Raw genomic sequence first — 10,075 nt, 5'->3', positions numbered from 1 at the left:
ATTTAAATAAAGAGTAGAAAATAATTTAACTCATAAATTAATAAAAATATAACATCTTCTTTGGAACTTTCAAACAGTACATTCACTACCAGTCACTGAACGCATCTGCTAGAGTTTCTGAAATCATTGTCAGATCTCAGAGGCACAGGCCTCTCAGTTCTGAAAGCAATCAGTAAGTTTGCTAATGATGGGAAAGTTCCTCATGATTTCTGCTCGGACCACCATCCAGGCACAGCTGCTGTACTCCTTGTCTTTCAGGTACCTTTGCAGTCTCCGATAATAGCTCTTCAAATGGAGAATGGCCATGGAGTTTCTCCAGGCTAAGCTCTCTTCTGGTTTTTCCTTCAGGATTGTCTCCAGACGGTCCATCTGTTTATGGAGTTCACCAAAGAGGTTCTCAACAATGGTCTTATTCCACCCAGTGCTGGAGAAATCATTTGTAAAGACAGAGAAGATATTCTGGAGCATCTCATGGATGAGGAAGGCAGCATCCTTCTTCTTGAACTGCTGTTGGTGCTTGATTTTCTCAGGGAGCTTAAAGTTAATCCTGTCCTCAAGGCAGGGCCTTACCATTTGTAAAGACAGAGAAGATATTCTGGAGCATCTCATGGATGAGGAAGGCAGCATCCTTCTTCTTGAACTGCTGTTGGTGCTTAATTTTCTCAGGGAGCTTAAAGTTAATCCTGTCCTCAAGGCAGGGCCTTACATTCAGCTGTAACAGGAGCTCCTGGCATGTCACACTGCCGCTGCTTTGATAGAGTCGAAGCGCCTTGTAGCTGATGGAGAGGGCTGTGGTAGAAAAGCACAGAAGGAGCAAGGTTTGGAGGATACACCCGTTGGTCATGATGGAAGCTGGGCTGGTGTTGGCTGCTACCTGCACGGTAGGACAAAACCTCCTGAAGTCTGGAGTGTGAGTGTTCTTCCTCCATGGGTATGAGCTATTTATAAGGGATGGTCTTCTCTGCTTCACAGGAATTTCCCACTTTCAGTTCTCCCTTTCAGTTTTCCTATGTCATTTTTTTCTTATTAACAGTTTCTAATACTCTAAACTCCTGGTTATTTTATAAACTATATATTAGGTAAGATAAACAAACTGTAAGGATTTCTAAAACTTTGTGAAGTTTCACTAAATGCTAAGGTAAAGGGAGAAAAGAGAAAAGGGACAGCAGACAATCTGAGGACAAAACAAACCACAAACAGCCAGAGGACTTAACTGAAAGGCTGGGTCAGAAAAGCAGCTGATTCCCAATGGGTTTTACTCAATAAAATAGTGGGCTGATGTGAAAGGGCCTCTGTAAGTTTGGTGGGGAGGTGTATTATAATAGGTGTATGAGAAACTTGAAATCAATAAGCCATTGCTCCCCTCTGTACAGGGCCTCACCATAAAGAGAAACTGCTATGAGTGCGATCAAATTCGAGCTCTGTAGAAACTGCAGAAGTGGGGAGGAAGGTGGGACGCTCCTGGGATGGGCAACTCAGGAAGCAGGAGACCTCTCTTCTGAGCACTTCAACAAAGCAACAGCAGAGAGAGTGCTGGGAGTTGAAACAAAACAAAACAAAACAAAAACATCCTGGCTCCTTGAGAGCCTCAGGGAAAATGAACTCCTATGAAATCCAGCCACAGGAAAGTATTGCCATGGGACCCAACACAAAGTTATTGGTAGAACAAAATTTCTAAACAATGAGACTATTCCATGGTTATGTGCATGTAGCACAGATCAGAGTTGCACTATACTGTTGTCAAAGGAACTTGAAGTATTAAAGAAGCATTTAAAATTGCATAGAGTTAGAAAACTCTAGAAGTGAAGGAAATAAGCAGGAAAAAAATTCAATGTTTTTGAATTAAATAAAGTTAAAAATTGAGTACTTTGGGGAGAACCTAGCATTGGAGAAATGAAAAAGTCATGCAACATTTATAATATCCAAGAGTATGGTTGGGAGACTGATGAACTAATAATGAATGCAAAGAATTTACAGCAGTGTTTGATAAACAGTAAACATAAAACTCTTTTTCTTATTGTGTTTATGTATGTAAGTGCATCCCTGTCATGCAATGCCCATGGAAGTGAGAAGAGAAACTAGAGTTGTGGATTGTTGTTAGCTGCCGTGTGGGTGCTGGGTATTACACCAGGGTCCTCTGCAAGAGAAGCCAGTGCTTTTAACTGCTGATCCATCTCTCCAGCCCATTAAAATTGTTTTAAAATGTTTATTTTGTGTGTGCCTCTATGTGTGGGTGGTGGTGGTGCATGTGCCACAAAATGCCTGTGGAAGCCAGACAACAACTTTTAAAAATTGTTTCTCCTCTTCTACCATGTATGTTCCAGTTGAACTCAGGTTATCAGATTTGGCATCAAGTGCCCTTATCTAATGAGCCATCTTGCCAGGCCAGGTAATCATTTTTCATAGCCAGATTTTCAAAGGACACAGAACAATGAATATGTATTCTCATCTCAACAAAGTTATAAATATACTCAAACTTTTCTTTTTGAAGTGTCTGACATAACAAAGCATCCAGAGCAGAGTTCCCCATTCTGTATGACTTACTTTCTCCCCTTGAGAAGGTCTATATCTCCTCCTCTTGAGTTTGGGAAAAATTTCTTATGAAAGAACCAATGATGCATGAATTGGAAGCTGGATCAAAAACTATAGATTTGTATTTTATTAGCTGCAGTTGTTGATGTGAGGTTTCAACCACCACTTTAGCTATTAAGTAAGGAAGCCCAAACAAGATGTTCATGGAGGTACATGCCTGCAGTGTGTCAGCATTTGAGAGGCTGAGGCAGGAGGATTGCAAGGTCAAGGCCAGTTTGGGCTACACAGCGAGTCTGAGGTCAGCTTAGGCTACATATATCTTGTCTCAACAGCCCAAACAAGTTTATCAGACGAGATCATGTGGAAACTGGTAACATATTTCAAGACTAAAATTTAAAAAAAAAACATATTTTATTATTTTTATTTTATGTGTCTGAGTGTTATGCTTGCTTACAGGTAAATGCACCCTGTCATACAATGCCCATGGAGGACAGAAGAGGCTGTTGGATCCCCTGGAACTGGAGTTACGGACAGTTGTTAGCTGCCTTGTGGGTGCTGGCCCTGGAACTGGAGTTATGGACAGTTGTTAGCTGCCATGTGGGTGCTGGGATTCAAACCCAGGTCTTCTATAAGAACAGTCAGCATTCTTAACCACTGAGCCATCTCTCTAGCCCCCAAGATTATCTGTGGATGTCTCTGCAAAAGAGGAGTGTGTGTGTGTGTGTGTTACAAATGCTACCATTTATTTAAATTTATTTATTTAAATCACTTATAATTACAGTATAAAGTGTAGAACCAAAGTACAGGTAAAAAAATCTGTTAATGAATATGCATATAAAAATGACACCATAGGGACTAGATGACACATTCTTCTGACCTCTGAGGGCATTGTATGACACAGGTGCACTTACATGCAGGCACTCATACACATAAAATAAAAATACTAAATAAAATATTAAAAAATAACACCTTAATAAAAATATGGTGTAGAATTAAATATGGAAAGATTATACACACAACTGTTATCAGATTAAAGCAGAGTGCTATTATAATTTATGTTGATTGTGGTGATACATGCCTATAATCCCATTTGAGAGGTAGATACTGGAGGATCACTTGAGCTCAAGAATTCACGGGTAGCCTGAGCAACATAAAATAACAGCAACAATAATAACAATAGCAGCCAGACCAATGAGCTAACTCATTCTATAAAGGTGCCTGCCATCGTGCCTGAAGACCCGAGTTGGATACCTTGGACTCTAGCTCATAAAATAAAAATACTAAATAAAATATTAAAAAATAACACCTTAATAAAAATATGGTGTAGAATTAAATATGGAAAGATTATACACACAACTGTTATCAGATTAAAGCAGAGTGCTATTATAATTTATGTTGATTGTGGTGATACATGCCTATAATCCCATTTGAGAGGTAGATATTGGAGGATCACTTGAGCTCAAGAATTCATGGGTAGCCTGAGCAACATAAAATAACAGCAACAATAATAATAGCAGCCAGACCAATGAGCTAACTCATTCTATAAAGGTGCCTGCCATCGTGCCTGAAGACCCGAGTTGGATACCTTGAACTCTAGCTGGTGGAAGGAGAGAACAAACTCCTGCCAGTACTACTGTGATTTCCATATGTGGGCTGTACTAAAGGCATGCCCACTCCCATGTATGCACACACAATAAAATAAATAAGATATAATGAAACTTTTAAAACAATTACGTAGATATTTTATGTAACTCTCATGATTACTACAGAGCAAAGCCTGTATTATATACATAAAATATATAAAAAATAGAAAACCATCAGATTACTGAAGAAGTTGATAAATGTCCTTATTATTGATTACTTTAAACAGAAATGGTCTAAATTTTCCAATAAAAAATGTAGTTAGCCAAATGTGGTGGCACACACCTTTAATACCAGCACTTGAGAAGCAGAGGCTGGTGAATCTCTGTGAGATTGTGGCCATCCTTATCTATATAGTGAGTTCCAGGCCAGCTGGGGCTACAGAGAGACCCTGCCTCAAAAAACTAAACAGAACAAAACAAAAAACCCCCCAAATTTAGAGTAGCTGAATAGATTTTTTTAAGTGCCCACATACATGCTGTGTGTAAGAAATGGGAAAACGTATTCTTTATAAACATTGATAAAAGATAACATGCATAGATACATTAGAAAACTAGTGGATTTTAAGTAAAACTCTCTATTGAGAGGCATCGAAGATCATTATGAAATGTTTAAAAGGACAAATTCACAAAAAGTATGCAATAATTATAAATATATATGTGCTCAACATCAGATAACCAAAATATATAAAGGATATATTAAAAATTGGAAGGGAAAAGTGCTATGTAATTTAATAATAGTAGAAACTTCAACAACGTTTTGAACAATATAATAAGGAAGACAATAATAAGGAAGAAAATAATTAAAAGCATAATTTATAGCTATAATAACAATTATAAGTAAAGATAAACAATTCAGATAATAAAGCTATGTTGGACTTGACTTATACTTTAGGCTAAAGTGAATTAACATTCATTTTCCAGAACATTCCATCCAATGACAGAAGAATAAATAAAGAACAAGGAACATTCTCCAGGATAGAGTATATTTTAGGACACAAATGAAATCTTAGTAGATTTAAGCAGATTTAAATCACATCATTTTAAGTATTGCTTCTAACAACAATGGTGTGAAATAGAAGTTAATAACAGGAGGGAAACTGGAAAATATGTGGAAATGAAAGAGCAGTCTCTTGCACAGTCAATGAGTCAACAGAAAATTTTAAAAATAAACTAAAAAAAGAAAACAACTTTGAGACAAAAATGAAAATACAGCATACCAGATTCATGGAATGTGGCAAACCAGTTCTAAAAGAGAAGTGTATTGTGACAAGTGCACACATAAGAAAAAAGAAAAATCTCAAATGATCAGCCTAGCTTTAAATTTCAAGGAACTAGTAAAAAAAAATAGGTTAATTTTTACTTAATTTAGAAACGTTTCATGTGCTTAAATATTTTTCCTGCATGAATGTATATGCATCACGTATGTGCTTGGTATCTTTGAAGGCCAGAAGAGGGCTTTGGATCCCCTGGATCTGGAGTTATAGATGGTTGTAAACCATCATGTGGGTGCTGGTAACCAAACCTTGTTCCTCTGCAAGAGCAGCCAGTGCTCTTAAATGCTGAGTCATCTCTCTAGACTACTTGGTGTTATTTTGAAAAGATAAACAAGATGGACAACCTGTAGGTAGAGTTATTTAAGAAGAAAAAAGACTTGAATATGTAAAATCAGAAGTAAAAGAGGACATATTTCATTTGATAACACAGAAGCACAAAGAATCATGGGACTACTCTGTACAATGAACACAACAAATAGCCAACAAAGAAATGAGTGACTGCTTGTAACACATAGCCTAGGAAGAATGAATCACAGATAAATAGAAAATTTGAACAGAGAGTTATTGATGAAAGTCCATGATGGGAGGGCTTTACTGGAAATTATACAGATATTTAAAGAAGAATGAATGCCAACACTTCTCAAACCTTCCAAATATTGATGAAGAGAGAACACTTTCAAATGTATTTTATGAGGTCAAGATTGCTGTGCGATAAACACCATTGTTGTGATAAACACCATGACAAAAAGCAACTTGGGGAAGGAAGCGATTTATTTGGCTTGCAGGTTACAGTCCAACATTAAGAGAAGTCAAGGCAGGAACTCATGACAGGAACCTGGAGGCCAGAACTGAAGCATTGATCATGGAAGAATGCTTTTTACTGGCTTGCTTACTCTGGCTGGCCCAGTTATTTTTCTTATACAGCCTAGGCCCACCTGCCCAGGGATAGTACCACCTACAATGCGTTAGGCCTGACTACATCAATTAGCAATCAAGAAAATGCCCCACAGACATGGCCACAGCCCAATCCAATGGAGAAAATTCCTCAACTGAGGTTCCTTCTCCCCAAGTGGCTGGGTTGTGTTAAGACGACAACTAAAGCTATGATAAAAATAGAAAAATTAATGACCAACATCTTTAATGAACAAAAATTAAAAAGTACTAGCAAACCAAATTCAGAAGCATAATAAAAAGATTGTGCACCACAATCAAGGGTAATTTACCCCCTACATGAAAGGATGATGCAGCGTATACAAATCAATAAACGTAGTAAGAAATCATATGGTCATTCCAATAGATGCAGCAGAGGCATTTGACAAATATAACACTATCCATGATAAGAAAAAAAATAATAAATTATGTATAGAAGGACTGCATTTCAACACAATGAAGGCCATATATTCCAAGGCTCAAGCTAATGCCATACTCAGTGGGAAGAGCTGAAAGATTTTTTGCTAAACAGGAACAAGACAAGGATGGTTACTCTTATTCAACATTTTACTGTAGTTCCTAGCCAGAGCAGTTAAGCAATGTGGGACACCTGAATCAGAGGAAGAAAGAAAACTGGCTCCTTAAATGACATAGTTCCCATAAATATATGGTGACCCCAAAGATTCTACCAAAAACTACTAGAACCAATAAATGGTTTAAGTCAAGCTGAAGGATACAGAATAGACATGTCAGCTTTAAATTTTTATTTATTTTTATTTTATGTGTATGAGTGTTATACCCGCACCAGTGTCATGCAGTGCTGGAGGAGGACAGAAGAGGGTGTCAGACCCCCTGGAACTGGAGTTATAGACTATTGTTAGCCACCATGCAGGTATGGGGATTTGAACTTGGGCCTTCTGCAAGAACAGCCAGTGCTCTTAACTGCTGAGCCAGATGGCTCCAGCCCCCAAACATATCAGTGTTTTGCATACTAGTAACTACAGAAAATGTGAGAATGATCTGATTTACAATTGCTTAAAAATACTCAGGGACAAATTCAACCAAGGAGTTGAAAACTGTCTATTGAAAAATCATAAAATATTGATGAAAGAAATAGAAGAAGAGACGAATAAATAGAGATATGCTGTGTTAATGGCCTGGAAATATTAATAATGTCAAAATGTTCAAACTATCCAAAGCTGTCTACAGTGTCCTATTAAAATGCCAAGCACATTTTTCACAGAAATAGAAAAAAAATCTTAAAATTCTTGTGAAATAACAAAAAAGATTTTAAAAATGATAACTTGCCAAAGCAATCTTGAATAAGCACAAAGGTGGGGCATTACACTTCCAGTTTCAAATGATATTATAAGGCTATCATAGTGAAAACATGGCGTACATAAACATGCACATCATTGCTGATAGCATTTTGAACAAATGTCAATAAAAAATTAAAACATTGTGCCTTCACTCATTCTGTCATTGACAGTCCTTTTTAAGAAATGCAGATCTGAGTTTCTCACATAATATTTTCCTGACTTTTAAAGAACATTTTAGAACTTGCTTGCAAAGCTGGTCTACTGGGAACATACTCTGTTAAGTTTGTTGGTTTGAGAAAGTCACTGTTTTTCCTTCACTCAGGACTGTGTACATTTAGCAAGCACCCTCCCATGGAGACACAGTGCCAGCTCTTCCTTCATTTTTGAAGAATAATCTCACAGGGTTCACAACCTAAACTGGGAGTTTTTCTCTCCATTTTGACACATTTCATTCCACGTTCTTCTTACTTGTGAGGCTTCGATGAAACTTTTTGTTCCTCCATAGCAAAACTCTTTTTTTCCCTTCTGGCTTCTTTCAGGATTTTCTCTTTATCTTAGATTTTCTATAATGTGAAAATGAGATGCCTAGGTGTAGCTTTTCTGGTTTTGTTCCACTTGGTATTCTCTGGGCTTCTTAGGCCTGTAGTTTGATGTTTGATATTAAGTTGAGATTACGTCAGGATTGTTTTGTTTCTTTTTGGCCTTCCTTCTGGCATTCCCATTATATTAATGTTATACCCTTTGTAGATGATTATTGATCCTTGGTTATTCTGGTCTGTTTCTCCCCATCCCAGTCCTAGTTCTCTGCATTTGGGCTTCAGAAGTTTTTGTTTTTATATCCTCTTGTTCAGAAATTCTTTCCTCAGCTTCATCTATTCTACTAGCAAGACAGTAGAAGTGTTCTCAGAATACTGTTTTTATTTCTATCACTCCTTTTTTCTTTCCTGGTTTGGTTTCCATTCACCTGTTCTCACACGTTATCTATTTTATCTTTTATACCCCTTACAATATTAACCATTGATGTTTAAGTTCCTGGTCTGGTAATTTCAACATCACTTCTATGTCTGTTTCTGATGCTTTCTCAGTCTCTTCAAATTCTAAGGGTTTCTTTTGTTTGGTTTTGTCTTCTAGTATGTCTTGTAGCTTTCATGCTGTATGTAGGACTTGGAAAAAAGTGAAAGTATATTGGTAAGTTGTTGGGATATGGAATAAATTCTATAGTCTTAGATTAATCTCAGTTTCAGTCTTTTTTTAGTCTTTTCAGGAATGTTAGCCATGGTCACACCATTTTGTAAAGGTTCCCCGTTTTGGTTAAACAGTAACAATTCCTAAAATTAAAGTAACTTGTTTTTATAGATCTTTGCCCTCCTGACCTTATCAGTTTCTAGTAAATGGCTGGTCATGAGAGATGTTTATCAGTCACTTGATATTCCTTAAATCATCTTAGTATTTTGCTCTATAATGACCCCAGCTTATAAGTGGACCATGAGCGTTCTGGTTTCTTGGAGTAGAGATCCCCTCTGCATATGCTGCTGACTGAATAAAGTTGCAAGTTCCTTTGTATGTCTTCTCTCTGACTTTACAAGGAGGCTGTGTGTCAAGACTGAAATTTACAGGGGCTTCCCTCCCACCCCTCCATTAGATGGAACAGGATGGCCAAAGTGGACTGGAGATGGGTATTTTCTTTCTCTGGTGTGGAAATGGGCTTGAGCTGAAGTTGGCATCTCCCCTCTTCCATATAGAAAGTCCAAGCTGGCCGCAGTTGCATATCCTTCTCCCTCAAGTCAGCTGGCAGCAGTAAATTCTAGCAGGTTAGACTCTGGGCAACTAATTTCTCCTGAAGGCAGATCTTATGAAGAAGAATGGAGTACCACAGAATAGTTTTTTTTCCTCCCTAAGTAGAAACATTTGGTGACTTTTCTTACATAAAGCTCAAAAAGTGTGGAGTTATGGAAGTGGGACCCCTAAAGTTTTTAGTTCTCCATCATTTTAGCTATCAGCAATTTATCAGTTACTGTTCTCTTTCCTACCTTAGCCCTGATTTATAGTGGTTTCTACACCCAGGACACTCAGCAAGCTTTTCCCTGTCAGTGCCTCCAGTTGAGGTATCAGTTTGACCTCTCATGAACCTGTAAAGAGCTGTGGGTTTTATATCTATTCACCGTATTCCTTTTAAAGATAGTGTAGCAGCTTCCAAGCTCCCTGTACACAGAGCTGGTTTCAGCTGAATTAATTTACACAAGATGATCAGAAAACAAGGAAAATGTTACATTTTTCTTTAAATTGATGACTTTTTTCACCTTGATCAACAATGAAGATTAAACAATGTATTTATTCTTTGAGAATGTTATATCCACCCCTATTTTCATCCTGCAAC

The 10,075-nt window shown here is 37.5% G+C and overlaps 1 protein-coding gene across 1 annotated transcript; it reads right to left on the bottom strand.

Moving 5' to 3' along the window:
• Positions 1 to 153: 153 nt before the first annotated feature.
• Positions 154 to 844, bottom strand: Ifnb1 (interferon beta 1). Its single transcript, XM_008845521.1, has 2 exons — positions 700 to 844; positions 154 to 569 (listed from the first exon to the last, which is right to left on the bottom strand). Exons 1-2 carry the CDS (start codon positions 842 to 844, stop codon positions 154 to 156), a joined length of 561 nt encoding a protein of 186 aa, XP_008843743.1.
• Positions 845 to 10,075: the final 9,231 nt, after the last annotated feature.

The sequence above is a fragment of the Nannospalax galili genome, unplaced genomic scaffold (assembly GCF_000622305.1).
Source record: "Nannospalax galili isolate Female #2095 unplaced genomic scaffold, S.galili_v1.0 scaffold1082, whole genome shotgun sequence".
In the NCBI taxonomy this organism is placed as follows: domain Eukaryota; kingdom Metazoa; phylum Chordata; class Mammalia; order Rodentia; family Spalacidae; genus Nannospalax; species Nannospalax galili.
This window is presented reverse-complemented; position numbering and strand designations above follow the sequence as displayed.

Coding starts and splice junctions, on each gene's coding strand:
- Ifnb1 (XM_008845521.1), bottom strand. CDS start 844: ATGACCAACGGGTGTATCCTCCAAACCTTGCTCCTTCTGTGCTTTTCT. Junction 570..699: donor GTTACAGCTGAATGTAAGGC/CCTGCCTTGAGG, acceptor CTTTACAAATGG/TAAGGCCCTGCCTTGAGGAC.